At 39.9% G+C, this 22,005-nt stretch overlaps 1 protein-coding gene across 1 annotated transcript in view; it reads left to right on the top strand.

Moving 5' to 3' along the window:
• The window catches only part of IGF1 (insulin like growth factor 1), an 86,053-nt gene extending 74,806 nt beyond the window's left edge, over nucleotides 1-11,247 (top strand). Inside the window, exons 3-4 of the mRNA XM_066591422.1 lie at nucleotides 5,265-5,446; nucleotides 9,222-11,247. Of these exons, the coding sequence (XP_066447519.1) occupies nucleotides 5,265-5,446; nucleotides 9,222-9,281 (242 nt within the window). The 3' untranslated portion in view covers nucleotides 9,282-11,247. The remainder of the gene's footprint in view (nucleotides 1-5,264; nucleotides 5,447-9,221) is intronic.
• The last annotated feature ends 10,758 nt before the right edge of the window (nucleotides 11,248-22,005 follow it).

The raw sequence follows: 22,005 nt of genomic DNA, 5'->3' as shown, positions 1-22,005 counted from the left end.
ACTTCATTCTGCATGTACGCAGGCAGAAAGCCGCACAGCGCAAGTGTACTGATGTCATAGCAAGGGCAGGTGGATGAGCAAAGACGGGGGGCGTGAAGAAAACTAGGACGCTGTAAAGGCCCATTTAGACACATGATTATCACTCAAAATTTGCTCTTTTGAGCGATAATTGCTGCGTCTGAACGCGCAGCCATCGTGCACTTTTTGTGCACTATTCATTCATCGCTGACTTCAAGCTATCTTGAAAACCGTTCCTGCTTATCAGGACCGCACGCTGAGTTCTCTGTGGTTAGTGCTGATAGCATTCTTTCAGCTGCAGACCCACTGGAGAACAATGGAGCTGAATGCAGATAACAGACCTCCAGCTGTTATCTGCATTCAGCTAAAGGCTTTATTTGCACGCTGAGTAGCTACTTAGAAGCTTATGCAAAATAATCACTCAAAGCATGACACTCAAACTGTCGTTTGAGCGATTTTTGAGCGATTTATCATTATGTCTAAATGGGCCTTAACTCGAAGCACAGGCAATTTGATTTGCATACATGGTGCCAAAGTATAAAAGTGAGGTTTTACAGTCATAAAATCTCAGACGTTATACATCAGAGGTGCAGAATCCCTTTAAGTATAGAAATAACTTTACTCTATAGGCTAGAATGAATAAGTCCACCTTTGAAAAAACTGAGAAAAGTAAAATAGGGACTGATCAGAAAGTACGCTATTCATAGACCATATTCCGATTAACGCCTCTCTTAAATGAGCATATGGTCGCAGGGTATTAAGCACGCAGTTTTTGTGCATGTAATTCGCAGTACCTACCTCCCATATACTTTAACTGTACCTCTACACACAGTGCGAGAAATGCACATGCAAAAACAACTGCAGCATGTACCATATTGGCGCGTATTACGTAGCTGGTATATGAAAATTGTCGGCACGCAGCAAGTACGCATGCCATTGCATACTTGCTGCGTATTTACGCGCACAGCTCATTACACCCATATGAGAGAGGCCTTAGGAAGATGGCTTTTAAGTTAAAAAGTTGTCTCTTAACCAAACATCTGTTCATTGAATAAAATTCCCTGGGCCAATTAGTGAGTCATGTAGTCTTTAGCTTGGATGTCCTTTAAACGTGACCTGTTACTGACCTGATGTAATAAACTTACTGTTTTGTCTGGGATTTCTATGAGATGTTGATTGTGAATGTGCCTGGACTATATTCATCTACTGGAAGAATTTTGTTCCTTGATGCGGATTGTATACATTTTTGAGACACTTATCATGTTGGAGAGCCAGCCTGGTTTACAACCTCCAGAGGATTGCTAACAGTTGCTGACAGGTCTTGGAGAACACACACCACGGTGACACATACCGTACCAATTTTTCTCCATAAAGTCATGTCAACATTGAACATTAGAATGTCAACATTGCAACTTACATGAACAATTGTACAGGCACGATGGAAGAATTTCAACAGTAGAGTGCCTCTTAACACCATACTCTACTACAAGGTGGGTAAGAAGTAATGAGCCATTATAGTGATCACATTAACACATGGGATTATACTCACCACTCCAGCTAGCTGCTTTGACAGCAAGTAACTGGTTTCACCAGGAATGCCGGCAAGGGTGAATAACTGTATGCAATTCTTCCAATACCACCTACTTTTCTAACTAAGAGATGGAGACAGAAAAGAGGCAAATACTTCTTTAGGAGTCATCATCAAGAAAGGGGAACTAAGTCATGTATCAAGATATGCTTGGGGTCAACTGTTAGATTACAGGCCAATGTTGGCATCACATGCACAGGAGTGATGAGTAACAAGCTGGAGTTGGCACAATCAGATCAGATGAAGGCAGTATTGAACACAGGAACAGAAGTTCCTATACATTATACAGTGAGCTATCATTGCAGGAGGCAGTTGACGTCAGATAGTCAAAACCTAGTTTCTTCAGGAATTTCCAAATGTGCATCCTGAGGAGTTTGGTTGCAAGCATATTTGTAATCTTTTCTGAAATAAACCACTTAATAGCACCCTAGATTTTGTACAGTAAGCTGTATTAGGCTGTTTTTACATCTGAGGCGGAAGTTCCATTTTCCTACTCTATTCGGGGAGCAGGAAAGGAGAACCCTCTGTCCGAAATGATCGGTCTTATGACGGGACAGAACAGTGCAGAATATACCCATTCAGGGGCGTAACTATAGAGGATGCAGGGGATGCTGTTGCACCCGGGCCCAGGAGCCTTAGGGGGCCCATAAGGCCTCTATTCTCCATATAGGTAACCCAGTACTATGAGTAAAGCATTAAAGTTGGGGGCCTGTTAAAAGTTTTGTATCGGGGCTTGGGAGCTTCACGTTACGCTTCTGTACCCATTGACTATAATGGGGTCCATTCAGTTTCCACCCAGCTGCCCAGCATTTTACCGGAAGAAAAAGCAATGTATGCAATGCTATTTTTTCCTCAGAACGGACGTACTAGCACAGATGTGAATTCGGCCTTACTCATATTTAAATATCTTGTATCTATGGCAAAGGGTCTAGCTGCTGTTTCTGGAAAAAGCAGACCCTTTTGCAGACACAGCCCTTGTTATAAATAGTGAACAGTACTCCAAATGTAATACATTTACTTTCCACATCACTTATACAAGATCCAAGACCTTTCTGCATCTATTCTGCATTCGAGTGGTGAATTTGGCATAAATGGTCATGCATGTTGTCCACTCGCTCTATGACTTCTCTGTCAGTGTGTCTTAGTGAAACTTTAATAAGACAGTGCTAAATAATCAAATGCTGCACATGTATGATTTATGACCTATAGCCAATAATAAATGGTACTGTAAAGTTAACAAGGCAGCAAAAACATTAAATATTCATTTAGTCTTGTCACTTAAGTTCTTGGACGTGCTGATAGCTATGTCACTTCATGCTGTAGTAACTGGAGCATAAAGGTTTTGTTTTATTATTTATCATGAGCAATCTACAGCTGATATAAAATTCTGAGTAATAAGGATAAAATGGGCAATAAAAAGACGAAATTCAAATGTTCATTATCTAAGGTTTACATACTGTACATTATTATTTCCAGCTGAAGGTCCACACTTGTATCTACTTCTAAGCAAATGCATTACGAATAGAGATGAGCGAGTATACTCGCTAAAACCAATAGCTCGAGCAAGCATTGCCTATAGTGAGTACCTGCCCGCTCGAGACTGAAGGTTTGGGTGCCGGCGCGGGGGAGCGGTGAGTAGTGGCAGTCAGCAGGAGGGAGTGGGGGGGGGGAGAGGGAGAGAGAGATCTCCCCTCCGTTCCTCCCCGCTCTCCCCCGCAGCTCCCTGCCTGCCGCCGGCACCCGAACCTTCAGTCTCGAGCGAGCAGGTACTCGCTAAAGGCAATGCTCGCTCGAGCAATTGCCTTTAGCGAGTATACTCGCTCATCTCTAATTACGAATACTCCTCTAGTATAGTTAAACATCTCTTATTTCAACAAGATGTGAAGGACAATTTATTAGTAGGGTACATTACTACAGGATGACTGTTGAGCGCTAAAGTTCCCGACAGTCAGACATCCCAACAATGATGGCTCTTGTGCTTTCGTACAGGAGCAATAATCGCTCATGGACTGGAGGTGGAGCAAGCAGGAGATCTCTTTCAACCTCCCGATTCCATTCAGAGCACAATAAGAAAATTAGGATAGCGCTCCTGAATAAACGGCTTAATATAGTGATATACAAGTGTGTTCTATAAAAGAAATACACACTTACCCGGTGTATGGTAGAGACCTTGGCTAAGATCCCTACCTACACCCCAATTCCAGATAAACCTGTAAACAATATCCTGCCGGTGAGTCCCTTGGAATCTCTCTGGGCTAGACAGTGGGAGAGCTGTGCGAATCCTCCGTCTCTCTGGCCAGAGAGCCGCTGAAGAAAAGTCTTTGTGTTTAAATATGGATACCGCGCTCCTTAGGCCATACACAACCCGGTCAGTGATTATTTTCTTCCACTCCATTTATTGTACAACGCATTTCGTCTTTACCAGACTTCCTCAAGTACATCTATGTATGTCCTAAGGAGCGCGGTATCCATATTTAAACACACAGGCTTCCATTCAGAGTTTATTGTTCTTGGTTGAATGACTGCCTGTTTACACAGTTCAACAGTCACTTGTTTTTTAGTAAGATGCTCACTTACTCTGTTGGGTTCCGTGTTTACGTGAAATGAAAGTTATCCATAATCGCTCTTTTGAGAGATCACTCAAGCAGCTCAACTCATGTAAAAGTACCCGTAGGTCACCCCTTCAGCTGAAAGTAGGGATTCCAATTATAACATACTATGGAATTGTTTTCAGGGCAGTCTGTGTCCATAGTCTAAACTTCTAGAATGAGTTTATAATAAGGTCCAAATTCTATCCTTGCTCTAGGGTAGACAGTATACAGTCCATACATTGTTGCCAGAGCTTGAAACAGAACAGAAACAAAGGGGACACTTTAGTATTTTTCCTTTCATGTACGTCCCATGTCTACTGGAGATGAGGGTACATTCACCCTTCCAGCCAGGGCCTGTAGTCTATTGTCCGGTTCCTCCCTTAGAGACGGACAATAAAAACACCAGAATCAACAGATCCGGCACATATTGGATCTGAGAAATGCCAAGCAGAGCCCATTGACTAGAATTGGGTCCGTTCGGCTTCTGGCATCCAAAATTTTCCAAGATGAAGTAGCATAGCATGCTGCACTATTTCATCTGAGATTTTGTGTGGGATCTGTTCCGAAGGCTCAAACAGAGCCTCAGATGCAGACGGAAAAGCAGTCAAAGTTGGTGATTGCGTTCTCCCTACTTGTTCAATTCTATTATTGGCAAGAGTATTAAAGATGCTTTATGGAATTTCAAAAACATGGCTGCTTTCTTATAAAAAGCACCTGTCCATTGGTTTTACCTAGTATTAAAGTTTAGTTCCATTGAGGTGAATGTCAGCTTCAATACCAGACAAAACCTGTGAACAGGCATGGTGGAATCTTTGGAAGAAATTGACAGTTTTTTTACTGGACAACTGTTTTAAATATAATAAAGGTAATGAAGGAGGGGGTCATATCTGAAGCCAAAGCAGAAACTGGCTACAAAGAACGGCACTTACTCTGTTGGCCCAGTACATCTCCATGGACGGCCTGTTGATTTCAGTGGTAACTGTTTAATGCCTAACGCTCTACAATATTGCTACAATTTAACTATTATTGTCACTCCTTCTATAATTTTATATTCATTTCTTCATCAGGTAAACCAGTAGGGTATGGATACAGTAGTCGACGAACACATCACAGAGGGATAGTTGATGAGTGCTGCTTCCAAAGCTGTGATCTAAGGAGGTTAGAAATGTACTGTGCACCTGCCAAGCCAGTGAAATCAGCACGGTCTGTGCGTGCCCAGCGTCACACTGATATGCCAAAAGCCCAGAAGGTAATCCACTGTTATAAGAAGCTTGTTTGATATTGTACTGTAGGCAGTAGTAGAAGAAATGTATCAATGCTTTCAAACGATCTGTTATGTATCATGCTTAATGCCCCTTTTAGACGAGCTGATTCTCATTTGAATGGGCTGGTGACGTCACCACTAAGTCATTCGCGCTCGTGCAGCCTGTTTAGACAGGCAGATCATCATTGAGAATCATTCATTGTTTTACATTATTACCCGGAGGAGCATTGATCGCCTTATAAGTCTCCTCACTCACCTTCTTGGTGCTCTCCCTAAGAAGAGATATTACCTCTCCCAACCCACATTCCTATGTGAAACACTGACTGGGAAATGTTTAACCCCTTAGTGACGGAGCTTTTTTTGCTTTATTCCATTTTTGTTTTTTCCTACTCCCTTTTAAAAAATCGTAACTCCTTTATTTATCCATCAACGTCGCTGTATGAGGGCTTGTTTTTTGCGGGATGAGTTGTATTTTTCAATGGCACTATTTATTGTACCATATAATTTACTGAAAAACTTTTTAAAAATTCTTAGCGGAAAGAAATGGAAAACAAAACGACATTCCACCATCTTTCGGTGCGTCCTGTTTCTACAGCACACGAAATGCAACAAAAACGACCTGATATTTTTATTCTATGGGTCAGTACGATTGCTACGATACCAAACTTGTATAGGATTTTTTTTGCTGTAGTACTTTAATTTTTTTTTTAAGATATTTAATTTTTTTCAATTATTTTCTGCGGTCATTTTGTGCGCGCAATACCTTTTTTATTTTTTCATCGACGTAGTTGAGCAAGGGCTCCTTTTTTGCGGGATGTCCTGAAGTTTCCGGTAGTATCAATTTGGAATACATACGACTTTTTGATCGCTTTTTATTGCGTTTTTTCTGGGAGACAGGGTAACTAAAAAAGTGCATTTCTGGCGTTCTTTTTTTTTTTTCAGACAACGTTCACCGTGTGGGAAAAATAATGCACTACTTTGATAGATCGGACTTTTACGGACGCGGTGATATCAAATACATATTTTTATTTTATTATTTTAATTTTTTAATAATGGATATGGCAAAAGGGGGGTGATGTAAACTTTTTTCCCTTTTTTTTTTTTTTTTTTTTTTAACAATTAAAAAAACGTTATTCATTATTTTTTTTACATTACTTTGAAGTCCCCCTGGGGGACTTTAACATGCGATGCTTTGATCGCTCCTGCAGTATGACGTAATGCTATAGCATTACGTCATACTGCTTTTTTACAGGCAGTCTTTCAAGCCACCCTGTGAGGATGGCTTGATAGGCAGTCTGCTAAGGCAGCTCTGGGGCCATTCATTAGGCCCCCGGCTGCCATGACACCTGCACGGATCCCCCGATCCCACCGCGGGGGGGCCGTGCGGGACCCCCGAACAGCGTTCGGGGGATTTAAATGCCGCTGTCAGAATTGACAGCGGCATTTAAAGGGTTAATAGCCGCGATCGGCCGCGCTGTATAGAGGGAGATAGCGCCGCTACCTCCCTCCATACACGTCCTGCAACAGCAGGACGTAGTTTTACGATAGGGCTGTCACTAAGGGGTTAAACACAATGATAAGTGGACGAGCCAATGATTATTTTTATGCCAGCTGAAACTAAGCAAAGAACAAAGAGTCGTTGGCATTCAAATCGAATGATTACCTTTTACTCTTGCTCATTTGAAAGATAAATCGTTACGTCTAAATGCATTAGTTATCATTGCCCTTGTTAATATTTCTTTTAACTTTTCATAATGCAACACTAATTTGTTTCTGCAGCCCTGGATCCTGCATAGTAAAATACTCAATCTAATCAAACTTCTCAGAACATGGTTGCAGTTGGGGGGACTAATGGGCCCAGTGTGGTTAGCACTGCTCAGCAGTCCTTTTGTCCATGCACATCAATACTCATGTTGAACTGGCATCAAGGCCATAGATTTTTGAAAAATACTGTAGATGTATATGATGATTTGATTCCATATAATGCTTGTATGGCACGGCCAAAGCACCTGTAAAGCTCGTATCAGATAAGAAAAAATTCCCCCGCGCTCGTGGGTTCCAGTGAAGATAAAGGACACACTGTCCGTAAGTAACTTTTAGCTATTTTATTGATTTTTTGCTTTTTTGCTACGCGTTTCTGCGGGCTTACCCGCTCTCATCAGGCATACATTTAAGCAGCACCATGCACAATTTATACATTTCTAAGACTCACATGAGCATTCAGACGCCGACACTCGGAACCGCCCTCTGCTCCATGTGGAATGACACCTCACATCATTAATCAGTAACCCTTTCTATACTACTATATTTTTCATTCATAAAAAGCAGCAAAATATGCTATTTAAAAGTCAATTAGACTTACTTAAACTTATCATAATTTACTATATGTCACAATGTTGTTTAAAAACATAAATTATCCATAAATAACTGTTAAAGTTACAATTATAATTTAAAAAATAGAAGTATTACTATAAACAAATTAGCAATATATTACATCCACCCAATTTATCAACTATAAATAATCTGTATACCTATCATTTTTCTCTAGATGAATCTCCTCTATTCTAAAAGACACTATTACATATATATATATAAAAAATACCCAAACAATCCATAAATATATGAAAAAAAAAAAAAAAAAAAAAAAAAAAAAAAAAAAAAAAAAATTATATCCATTTTAAAAAACAACCATTTATATTATGTTATATCAAGTTATAATTTATCCTAATATTAACCCTTTTTAAATAACTTTTTATATCCCACATTTCCTCTCATAAGATTAGATCCCTTTTTTCTTATCTGATACGAGCTTTGTACAAACAGCCCGTTACGGCTGCTAACCCCAGAGACGCTCTCCGGTAATCTGGATTCGGGACTCCAGGGACGTTACGAGCTAGCTCGGATACAAGGTGCCGGTCAATCTCCTGGACAGGAGTTTTTGACCGTGCACCAGGTGAGTACCTAAAAGTATCTCACTTGTTTTAAATCGTTCTATGTGAGTAGGCGCTGATCCTTGTTATTTTGCAAAGCACCTGTAGCAAAATGTGCCATGAGTACATAGGAGTGGAAATGCTGCAGGCTTTAGGTCTGCCACTTTTAGCAGTGCTAAACATACAAGATGTGCCTGTGAACAGGCCACATTGTTGAAGGCTATGAATTAAGAGCACTATTAATTTCCTAAAAAGGTCTCCATGCTGTACATTGCTCAAATTCCTTTGACACTGCTTGAATATTTCTGTTAGAGAAAGTCTAACCCAAACTGCCATTAATCTGAATGCATAGAAATCTTGGTCCATGTCCAACTTGCGCGTCTGGTGGGTTTGTTGGTTTTATAGGACTCCTTCATTCTAAGAATGAAGGATGACTCCAAGATGACAGATTCCATGAATGTGACCTTCTCATACGTATTGAATACATATCAGAGGATCATGTGGACTGGATTTACCATTTAAGTTGAATTAGGGCCCTCTCACATGAGTGTTTTTTTGCAGTGTATCTCCCACGCGGAAGCATGCTGAAAGTACGTAATGTATTGCGTACTTGCTGCGTCCGGACAATCCCTATACATTATCTTGGTGTGTCTTCAAGCGACAAGATAGTGCATGAGACACAATTGAAAGTCAATGTAAAGATTGGTACTGTGTATTACATGCAAAACCCATGCTTGTGTGAGCGAGCCCTTAGAATTGAAATGTTATCATGGCTTTTGTAGTTCGTTGGTGATGCAGTTGAGTAATATGGTGTCTGTATATGCTAACAGGAAGTACATCTGAAGAATGCAAGTAGAGGGAACACAGGGAGCCGAAGCTTCAGGATATAATGCTATTGCCACTCGAAGTCTTGAAGAATGAATGTGCCATCCGCAGGATACATCACTGAAATGGAACAAAATCAGATAAAACAGGGAAAGACTTCACTTCTCTCAATCAATGGGCATTCTTCCTTTATACAATGCAAATACACATTCCAATATTATGTATTCCAAACAGAATGATGACAACTCACTTAGTTGATCTAATACTGTGTAATCTTTCACCTGTTTTACATGTCCTGCATAAACATTTCTTTTAATAGCCTGTGTTTCCTAGAGGTCCAAAAATAAATGGCCTTCTTGATGGCTCCAATTGCACTATACTTATCCAATGTTCCATGGGTGCTGGAAGAATGACCCAGACATGTCTAAGAGAGTTCTTTCTTCTATTTGCACTTCTCTTCATGGGCTGTTTATTATCCAGCGTCCAATAACATTGTTTGCCTGCCCTTCTGTATTTGCACAGTTTAGCTTCTCAGTAGCAGAAAATGTTTTGATTCCTATCCTTATGTTTGTTCATGAATCCCATCATCCCAACAATTATGTTGATTGTGGGTCAAGATTTGACATTTCACAATGGCTTGATTCATTCACCTCTTGCTGAATATTGTACGATGCAACAGTTAAACACATGTCTAGGCTCATAAACATCACAGATCTCTCTAGGTAACAAGCTAGTTGATTGTCCAACAATATACATTTGTGCTCAATCCATACAATATCTGTATATCACTAATGCACATATATCATTTGGTATGTAGAGCTGTAAAATAGTACAATGGTGCTACCGTATGTTGTAGTGAGTGTTGTGTAACGATCTGGCCACAAATGTTAACTGGTGAAAGCAAATACATCTCTTGAGGACAACTGGGGCCTTAACATAAGTGTTAATACTGTTCTATTGAGTTTTACCTTCTACTTGTACTGAACTTGAAAGAAAGAAATGTGAACAAATATACTAGTTATTTATCATTGTGAGGAGAGTTAGTAGATGTCAGGGTCCTTTTATCTCACATTACTGAATATACAATTTCTTCAATCATTTTCTACACACTGCCCACCTTCAGTAACATCCTTACCTGCTTAAAGGGGTTATAAAAATAAGACGACCCATTTCAATTGGAAGTCGTCCAGATGATCACTTGATTGGGTTCTGGCTTCAGAAAACCTGAGGGATCAGCTGTTACCAATAAGGGAGGCTGTGGCCATCGGTACATTTCCCATGCAGAGAAACGCAGTATTACATGTTGGACAAGCCAATGAAAATCTGCCCTAGGAGGTTGTGAGCAAAAATCGACCATTGTTTGCTATGGCAAAAAAAAAAACTGCATTGCATTCACATGCTGTGCAATTTGCTTGTGAGTGCAATGCATTTTTTATGGTTTAAAGGACTTATTCAGACAACTGTATGTAGGGAGAGTTTGATTTTCACGTGAATTGGCGCATAGTACTGTACTGTTTGTGCACACAGGGCCTGCTCACATGTACACAAAAACACCTGATTTCAAAGACTATTGAGGTGTGTTCTGTTTTTCACTGAATTGCGCAATGTATAGGCATTTACATGCTAATTTCCACACCTTCTATTGACTTCTTCTGGGGCCTTTGCTACGCAATATGCAGAAATACAGAGTAGGTTCTATTTTTGCGCACATGTGCAAAACACGTTAATGAGAACGAACCCATTGATGTCAATGGGTTCTATTCTCTGCGCATTGTGTTTATATTTTATGTGCACAAATACTGTTGTCTGAAGAAGCCCTAGCTTTTGGAATCATGTGATTTCTTTTCAAGAGCATGAAAAACGCATGTACATTGGGGTGAATTATATGTTTTTAACACCAAAACACATTGCAGATGCCTGAAAGTCGCTGAAAAATTGTTGGTAAATAAGTGCGATGTAGGTGAGATTCGCACTGATCTACATCATACTTGCCCACATCAACATAGCCTTAAAGTGTTAGCATTAGAGATGAGCGAGCATACTCGCTATGGGCAATTACTCGATCGAGCATTGTCCTTAGCGACTACCTGCCCGCTCGGAAGAAAAGGTTCGGTGGCGGGCGGGGAGTGGCGGGGGAGAGCGGGGAGGAACGGAGGGGAGATCTCTCGCTCCCCCCTTCTCACTGCCGCAACTCACCTTTCACCCGCGCCGGCAGCCGAACCTTTTCTTCCGAGCGGGCAGGTACTCGCTAAGGACAATGCTCGATCGAGCAATTGTCCTTAGCGAGGATGCTCGCTCATCTCTAGTTAGCATCACTAATGCATGAAGTACATTGTACAATGCTTTACATTCCATCAAGTAACAAGATTGATAAGGTCATAAATGTCTGCTACAGGCAACTGCCACACTTTGAGAGAGTAGAACATAAATTGTCAGTTTCACAGTTCATAAAGATTAATGCAGCAAACAATGATCCTTTGTTCTAATATATTGAAAAGCCTTTTATATATTTCGCCCTCAAAGGCAAGGAATTTGCCATGTGTACGGCTTAATTATAGGTTTGTGCTACTTCCAAAACCACACAATGTATAGGAACATTTTCCTAGAACTTCTCTCTTTACCCCTTTCCTTGTACAGACTGAAAGGCAATTTTTCAATATCCAAAATGAAAAAAGTGTGAATAGTCACTAATTCAAACCAAATGGAAAGAGTTCTTCTCCAAGAGGGTCCTGTCAGAGCATTTAAATGATTGCTTCAGTCATCTCCTAGTAAAGAATCTGTATACCATTTCACAGTTTTGTTGTGTTAATTTGTACAGCAGATGTCAAAAAGGACCGATCCCTCGAGTCAATTTACGTCAATTCATTGAATCATGACCCTCATTCCATATGTGACTTGAGGAAGAGGTTCATTCAATTTATGGGAAAGGAAAAACCAGTTTTTCCTTACATGTATTTGTAAAGGTTAATAATTCTACCATAAATGAAAAGCATATCCGTTAAACAGATTCTCGAAAGTAATAAAACAAAGACATTTTTCTCTCACACTAGTTACCGTTGACCTAATAATGAAAATTACAAGATGGAACCTAACAAAATCTAAGATTTTACATGCCCATTTATTTATCCTATTTGGACCACAGTGCATATATATGGATATCTATAATACTTGCACAGATCAGCGGTAAAAGAAAACCCGGCCGCCAATGAAAACGATGGCTGATACTGTCAAAGCTGATACTGGTATGGATATCACACAACTGAAAGAAGCAGTGCAAAACCGAAAAACATGGAGGGAGCCTTTAAGGTCGCCGAGGGTCATGAACGACTAAATGGCTAACAACAACATATGCCCATACTTTACATAGTTGAGTAGAATATAATATGATCTTTCTATTACTCTACATGTTGAATGCTTTCCAATACTTTCCAATCAACATGAAAATCATGTATACTACTGTATGAATCAGCAATTGCAACATTTTCCTTTTATAACCTTCCCCAGTAGTCAGAGACAGAATGTGTACAAATCTATAAAAGGGCCACCCACCTACTATGAGCCATTTCTAATACTGATGTCTGATACCGCAGAGGGGACATAGGGCTTCCCTCAAGCACCAGTGCTTGGAAAAGACTGCTACATCCCCTACAGCTATGTTGTATGTAACAATAATCTATTTTCAAAGCATCTTCATATTCACGATTATCACAAAAGAGCTAAATGAAGTTTCTTGCACTCAACACTGGACTTTGAGGGAGATTAATACATTTATAATTAGACAAATTATATGTAATAGATCCATTTTATCCATAAATTCTTGCAAAATGTTATCATCTTCATACAATTTAGTTTAGTAAATGAAGCCACCAAAAACCGATCTTCAATTTTGCACTAGATATTTAGTAAGACCACTTTGTTACATAACGTCATACAAGTTTATAGAGCTCAGAACTCAAAATAGCTCGATGCAATTTTTGAAGTTTAGAGGGAAAAAAACTGGCTTTGTCAAAGTGTCCGTAACGCAACAGAATTCCGTACTTTGAATAAGATTTAATCAAAAACAGCAAATATAAAGCTAGAATACAGTATTTGTGATGTCTTATACTATGGTATATATTTGTTGTGTTTTTTACTGTTATACTTGTTTTTCTTATCAAGGTTATATTTTGTGCAGTATAGAAAAGATTTCATGTTGCTAACTAAAAAATTGCCAATAAGCTGCTGATAGATCAATTATTTTTTTGGTCATATGAACATGGCAAATCTGTGTGTTCAGAACATGTATGATGGCACACAGAGTCCTTACAGTTCCATATTTAGAAGCTGTAGGCAACCAATGTTTTGCCATATGGTGCCGCTGTAATATGGCTTTTGATGGAGCATGCCATGATTTTTAGTTTCTGGATGACTCTGTGACAACAAATTTCCATAAGAAACAGTAAGAAGTCACACACAAGTACAATATGGACCCATAGAGCCATACAACGCATCTGTAATACAACCATGTTCATACTCTAATTCTGTGTCTATTTTTAATATTTTGGGTGTATATGGTGTTACTAAGCAATGGATCTATGAAGAATAGAAAGGAACTGAAATGTTATAAACTATTGAAAGTTTGGAAATTAAACCAGAATCTGTGGTAATTAGGCTTTTACAAAAAGGATAAGAATATTGTAGGCATACGTGTTCGTTGGTAAGATATTTTTATGATAGACTTTTCAGCATGACTAACCTAGAACATGTGATCTGTGCCTTTTAAAGACGGGATGCAAAAACAATTACTGCAGTTGTCACCTACATAGAGCTGAACCCACATGTCACCCGTATACTAGAAAGTAGCAGAATTATGAGTCATGATTTAATTGATATGCTACGTTCTCTGAAATATTTGTGGCTTGTGTCGCAGGTCTTGCTCATACAATTCAGCTACAGCTTAGGCTAGTGGGGGGGGAGACTTCTGATAATACAGATATTTGCTAGATAACATGGTCACTTATGGTACAACTATACATTGCATTGCATAATATACACTGATATGTAGCATATTTGCTTTTACCAGTTACTTATTTGGCCAGGAGTGGTAAAGTGGTGCTATTGTTTTTTTTCTAAATGAAGTACTTGACTAAAATATAAAAATAAAGCATATAAAATATATATTTTTAAACAAAGGAACTGACAATCCTTGTGTAAATAGATTACTTATTGAATTGTTTTTTATGTCGATATATCTTGAATTTTTGTGCCATCTGAAATTTTAATATTGTCATCTAAATGTGTCAGCTGGAGCCAAAGATTTACAAGGTTCCGAATGTTTCAGATACGTGGACTTTAATGTCTAATTATAAGACCAAAAGCTGTGCAAACAGACATTTTGCCTTTGTTGGTAATGTTTTATTTTTTATATAGTGCTGACCAAGCTTCCTGCACTTTATAGGACATATTTGAAATATTATGTGATTTTGTGGCAAATTGGTAAAGTGAAAAATACAGATGCAATCAGTCTCCTGTCAGTTGTCATGTATAACCCACTGAATGCCTGAACCGACCACTAGACAAGTAGTTTTACTGGATTTTAGGTCACATAATACATAGTGTGTGATCCTTTAGTCATTGCTATGGCTGGATTACAATAGATTACCAAGAAAATTGTTGATTGTTTTAAACCTTGATGTCAATAAAGGGGTTTACCATCACCATATCATTCAAATCCTTCCAAGCTGGATTAACTTTATAGAATAATGGAATGGCAGAGTTGGAAGGGTCCTCCGTGGTCATTGGGTCCAACCCCTGCTCAGTGCAAGAGTCACTAATTTATAGGTCAAAGTTCAGCTTATCTTATAAAAATGTCTTCAAGCCACTCTTGACCTAAGTGGAGCCTAACAATTTTACTTTCTCTCTATTACTATATTGGCCATAGGCTTTATGGCTTTTGAACAACCAAATTGGCACTGAGTTCAGAAGGTACAGAGGTTTATCACTACTAAAAGCTACCCATCCCACTATAAAGGGATCCATAAAATCCACTTTAAGACAATATTCTTAAATATAAATGTTTCTGAAGCTTAAAAGGACCTATGGTATAAGCAGAGACGTAACCTGAAGCTCCTGCACCCCACTGCAAAATCTATAACAGCCCACCTACCATTTATAATACTGGCTTCTTCTTCTGTGGCAGAGAGACCTATGGGCCCTCTCAGACACCAAGTCCCAGGTGTTACTGTTATCACTGCATCCCTTGCAGCTTCATCCTTGGATATGAGAACTGTCATCATGTAGAAACATTTTAAAGCAAATACTGTATAAGTGCAATCAATAACTCTATTAGTTGATTTTAGCTTTTGGTATACTTCATTCTCAAACTCCAAAAATGAGTAACGATGAAGAGCTCCAAAAAATGTATTGAGAAGGTAAAATGAACTAATAAACTAGGGAAAGCCCGTACAAAGGTAAATACCCATCTCAGGAACTTAAAGGGGTTGTACAAGATAGAACTTCTTTACAAAACTGGGTTTCCCTGTGTGCAAACTATAATATAAAGCTCATACTCATCGCTCACCACTCCCCGCTCGTTCCCTGCCAGCAGCTTCAGGTCTCCCCCAGTGACATATTGTTTACAGGCTAGCCTGTGACATTCCGTAAACCAGCAGCTCCAGCCAATGATCTATAAAGAAACTATAACAAAATCTATAAATGATCTATAAAAAGAAACCATATTTCGGACAACCCCTTTAAAGAGTTTTGTCTACAATAGACATTGATGATGTATGCACATATGGACCTCTACTAATTATGAAAAAACTCGGTTCTCCCATACATTTGGATGGACAGAGATGTGTGGGGCCACTTCTCCATTTAATTTTCAACTGGATATGGCAGCTGTATATTTTAATCATATGTTTTGGCATTGACATAGAAGCAGGTGAATATCAAAATAATTGAAGGAAATCTATTGCATAGAATGCCCATTTTCAATAACATTAATCTATGTTATTATCATTAATTATCAGGACACATCTTCAATAAGCAAATACTGTAGGTTATATGTCATTCAACCCATAATAAATGGATTTTAATCAATTGGCAATTAATTGGCTCCAACGTCAGCCCTCATTCCCTATGCTCCCATTCCAACGGTGACCGGTTCCCCTCTACTCTCTACTTCCTGCTACAGCATCGATTTCCTGATAAAGGGATATGGGACTGTTGCTGGCTTAGCTGTCAGGATGTCAATACTCTTGTAATAAGAAGTAGAGAGCAGCAGGGGATCTGGCACCATTGGAACAGGAGCAGTGGGCGATCAGTTGAGGTGAGCAGCTTTCAAAACATCTTTTTGTCTGGATAACCATTTTAGTATTAATATGTCATGGCCTCCTCCCACCTTCTGGTATTTGGGTGGACCAGTCTGACCATATTAGATTGAAAACTTACATTTTATAATGCACATAAGTGGTAAATTTTAACAATCGCTATTAGTTTTTCTGATCCCTATGCTACATACAATGACCATTAAAGATGTAGCATTAACAAAAAGGTGTCTTTTTTAGACTTTTGTTTGATATTTAATGGGACAGCAATTTCTTGAGGATTTCATATCATTGTGTAAATTACAGCTACTCTTTCAAGCCTACATTGAAAATATTGCAGCTACTAAAACAACACACGACAGATACAATATATATATATATATATATATATATATATATATATATATATACATTAAACCTAATAGTTCAGCTATTTTAAATTTTGTCATCATTTAGAAGTGGATTTGGCCACAGCAGGTTTCCAGTGTATTTTTTGCTGGTTTTCTGCTCTGGAAAGCCTGCAGCAGATACATGTGTGAAGCTGTATGTGGTCCCAATTAGTAATAGGAACCCCTGGGCACCACCACTTAGTAATAGGAGACCCTTTGTGGCCGCAAATAGTAATAGTTACCCCTTCTGTGTCCTTACTTAGTATTAACCCCTTCCTCTCATGACCCCACTTAGTAGTAGGGCCCCTTAGTGAGAATTAGGTAGCCCTCTGTTCCCATATTGCATGCTATGGGCTGCTGGGTCTAGCTCCTAAAACTTTACGAGTGGAAGGAGTTAAATTCAGTAACATACACAGGCTGCTAGCTGCTCTGAGTCTCTGACTCACTTCTACTCCCCCTCACTGGGTTTCAGTACTGTAAATGCCAAAGCCAGGCAGGTGAAGGTGGGTATCCTATTACTACGTAAGGTCACAGAGGGGGTCAGAGAATCAGAGCAGCCTGCAGTTTGCTTGTGTGAGTGTGTTACTGAATTTAACCCCCTCCACCCACTGAGTTTTAAAAGTGGGGCCAGGTGGCACCCCTTAATTTTAGTGCCGTGATGCGCCTTGTGCCTTTGTACAGGGTGCACTCCAAAAAGGGCAGCCCTGTCCCAGACTTTAATATTGAATATCCTTAGAATAGGACATCAATATCAGATCAGCAGGGGGTTCAACACATGGAACCCCTGCTGATTAGCTGCTTCTCAGAGCACCTACCAGAGTTGCTGTGAGCCAGAACCAGGACTGCTGCATTAAAGGGGATGTCTGAGTTATATATCCCATGTAAAATGTGATAAACATACACTGACATATAAAGTAGGCTTATTCTCACCTCTGTGCACTCCCACCATGTCCCCTGGCGCCTCTCAATCCTCCACTCTGGTGTTTGGTTACTGGCTGTAGTCCCGCCATGTTTATAGGATGTCACAGGCACTGCAGGCAATAACAGAGCTTAGCAATCAATCACTGTGTTGCGTTATTGGTTGCAGTGCCTGTGACGTCCCGTAAACTGGCTAAAGCAGCATATAAATGTGACATCAGGGGGGAGACACGGAGTGGCATTGTGGGTCAGAGCGGGAGCAGGGAGAGGTGAGTATAAGCCTACCTGATATTTTACTGTATGGTGATTGCATTTTACACAGGATCTATAATTCACATAACCCATTTAACAGTGCAGCAGCCTAGAACGATACTAAAAAAACTCCCATTTATGTGAATGGGTCTGAGCTTGCAGTACCATTCCACACCACTACACAGTATGGAGCTGTGCTAACTCCAGTGCACAGAGGTTACTGTTTAATAGTTGATTAGGGGGTGCTGACTCCCACCAATCTGATATTGATAACCTATTTTGAGGATTGGTCATCACTATTATAGTACAGGGGAAAAAAACCTTTAGCCATTATGAATGACGGCAATGATCAATAAAATATCTTATTATTTTAATTAGCATTGTCCTGACTACCAAAATTATACAGCAGTCTTCACTGTGGCACAATTCTCAAGCTACTAAGGGATATTCCAATAGACAGCAGTCTTAGATTGACATCTGTCGTAGAGCATATGGCAGTGCACAATACACAGAAGGAAAAGAACACATAAAAACAAGATGCTTTGTGATTCAACGTGGTAAATAATTTAGACATGTGGTGGATTCAGAATACCTCCAAAAAAAAACGGAAACCCATGGGACAAGTCCAGCTAAAAATTAAGGAACTAAAATTACTGCAACTGAACCACACAACTAACAACCTAAAAATGAGACGGAAAATACCAGGACATCAAGGGCTGCAGAGACCCTAAAAAGAGAGGAAATAAAACAGGACATCAAGAGCGGCAAGGCATTCCAATTTGTTGTTAGAAAGATATCAGTATGATCCAATCAACTAATATGATTAACATCCAAATGTTATTATTGGATGAATGGACCAAATATGAAGCTACTAACATGCCAAGAAATTTAAAATGGAGCCTCCTGAAATGTGCTGTAGTGGAAACCCAGGCAACACTCGGTATATATGCTAGTTTATATCTAAAGCAAAAGAATAGATATTTGCAATATGCTGTGGATTAGTAATCAGTTCAGTGAAAAATACGTGGTGCTAATATGTATCCTAATTTCTCTTAGCTACAACTAATGGTTTTTAAAGATTTCACGAAAAGGTCATTATTCTAACAGTTGTATCATGGTCACATTTTAGTGTCTGTAGGGCTTAACACCTTGACTTCCAATGGTTCATCTAAACCAAAGATTACGATGGAACCTTATGGGGATCTAAGTTTGCTTCAGTAGAATCACAGGGAGTCTCAGGTATTGCAGCTATAATATAGACCATAAATGTGCCCCTATGGCAACCTCCTGAAAGCAGACTACAGAGAAAAGTCATTCTTCCTCTATTGCAAGCATTTACCTTAAAGGGGTTTTGTCATTAGAAAAAAAAAAAGCAATACTTACCTATTCCTCCCCCATCAGTCTTCTTACCGCATCTTCTCCTCGCTGATCTTCTCCAGTCCCCCGGGTAACATCACCTCCAGCCGGCCGGATCCTCTTCTTTCTGTTTTGGAGCGTTCACTAGCTGCAGTTCACTTCCTGCAGGGTAGTGAATGCCGAATCCTCAGCAGCCTGCTTTAGCACGCATGCATGATATCTCACCGCTAGTGTTTCATATAATATATGAAACACTAGCGGCAAGACATCGCACATGCACCGTCACGCTAAAGCAAGATGCCAAGGATTCAGCATTCCCTGCTAGGCAGTGAACGCTATGTCACTAGCAACTGGGTACACTGCCCTGCAGAAAGCAGAATGCCGGCAATGTACACTTCATCACAGGAAGAAGAGGATCTGGCCTGCTGGACATGACCCAGGGGACTGGAGGAGCCAGAAGAAGATCGGTAAGGTGAAGATATGGTAAGAAGAGTGCCTGGGTAGGAATAGGTAAGTATAAATTTTTTTTTTTTTATGACAGAACCCCTTTAAATTCCAACTGTGAATTCTGTTCTGATCTTATATGCGCAATAAAATGGCTGTCACAGTCATGTCTCTGCTCTACAAACACTAGGCACTATATAATGAAACCATAATTAAACATGTTTTTTTGTATAATCCCCTAACCACAATTCTACTGCCTAGATTGCAGAATTTTGCAGCTGATCCATCTTTTCTTATTTGTGCTGACTACTCTATAACTAATCACAGGAAATAACATACACAACTTTAACATATTGGTAACATCAGTTTCAGAGCTAGTGCTGACATTAAATGCCTAGCAAGACATCATTTAAGGCAGAATGGGCATGCTAACAGCCAGGACGCTGCAACTCTTTACCAGATAACTCTTGGTGAGCGGCGTACACTGTTTTGTAAATTCTTTTTAATCAGCGTAGTGAAACAGTTGACTTTAACAGGAACATGTTTAGAAATGTATTACCAAGTAGTGATGAGTGATTAGTGGAATAATCAGTATCGGCATCGGGCAGATTTCACGAAAATTGTCGTTAACCAGGATGGCCGATTCCAACTGCCATTAAAGTCAATAGGAGTAAAGTTCATGTTCACCAATTTGCCCTTCAAAAGGTCCCAAATGCAGCCAAAGACCCCCAAATTGCATCAGGAATACAGCCACACATCTAAGGAATGATATGCTCCTCCCAAAAAATTGGTCAAAATAGTGTACAGTAGTGTAGGGTCAATCATAGCACAGGGGTGTCACAGAAAACAAAAGAAGGCTGACACAGGGTCTCCTAGATCAAAAGTAGCGCAAAAGAAGACAGCAGGCCTGCTCCAAGGAACGGCTGTAGAGCTACCAAAAATTTTGATATGCAAGACAGCAGGTGGGCTGCTTGCTTTAAAAGCAATGTCATAAAGTTTGCAAAGGACATATTCTATCAGGTGAACACAACAATAAAGTAGAGTCCCCCTCTAAAGAACAGCTGTAGAGCTACCAAGAACTTTTCTACACAAGACAGCAAATGTGCTTGCTGCTTGTTCTAAAAGCAATGCCACACTCAAGCACAGCCTCCTACTCTCCACTACCTCCAAGGAAAAGCAGTAGAGTTATCAAAAACTACACCAAGGAAGACAGCAGGTCTGCTGATTGTTTTAAAAGCAATGTCATAAAGTTTGCAAAGGACAGATTTTTCTAGGTGAATAGAACAGCCAAGTATGGTTGTTCTCCAAGGAAAAGCTGTAGAGCTATAGCTGTTGCTTGTGATTTTGGAAAATTTTCCTTTTAAGAGGAGGAGGAAACATGGCGGAAGCAGATGAAAGTGAGCAGCTGCAGCACCACCAACAGCACCTTGAAGGCAGAGAGTGCTCTTTGTGGAAAATGAGAGGGTTAGAGTTTGACATATTTTTCATTTGGGTAGAAGTAGGAGAAGGAAACATGGTGGAAGCAGAAGCAGAAGAAGGTGAGCAGCAGTACCACCACCACCAGCAGTGGCAGCAGCACCACCACCAGCAGCAGCAGCAGTACCTTGAGAACACATTTTAGTCTTTGTTATAAATCTATGCTCAGTCATATGTCAGTAAAAATTGCCAGTGTGCTAACTAATCAGTGGAATCCACCATGGGGGGAGCAGACGTCAGGGGAAATCCAAGCATGGTTCATTTTTATAAATGTCAGGTGACCCACATTGTCTGTAGACAGGGGGATGTGTCTGCAGTTATCACACCTGGACTTTCTGCCCTTCTTCCTCCTCCTTCTCTTCTTCCTCTACACGTCTCCCATAAGTAGATAAATGTGTTGGTGAAGACACCCCACTTTCCACTTTCTTGCCCAAAGTCACCCTCCCTGCAGTGTTGAGTAATGGCAGACTGGCCAGACAGCTGGGAGATTAATATCCTCTTCCTTCCCCTCCTGTGACAACAACACGTCATTGCCCCTTAGACTCTATAACATTGTTCCAGCAGGTAAACAACAGGGATGGCCATACTGATCAGTATGTCATCATGACTGACTATTTTGGTTGCTTCTTCGAAGCAGGCTAAAACAG

This window comes from Eleutherodactylus coqui, chromosome 2, assembly GCF_035609145.1.
Source record: "Eleutherodactylus coqui strain aEleCoq1 chromosome 2, aEleCoq1.hap1, whole genome shotgun sequence".
Taxonomy (NCBI): Eukaryota; Metazoa; Chordata; class Amphibia; order Anura; family Eleutherodactylidae; genus Eleutherodactylus; species Eleutherodactylus coqui.
Note: the sequence above shows the minus strand (reverse complement) of the source record. Positions and strands in the feature narration are given on the sequence as shown.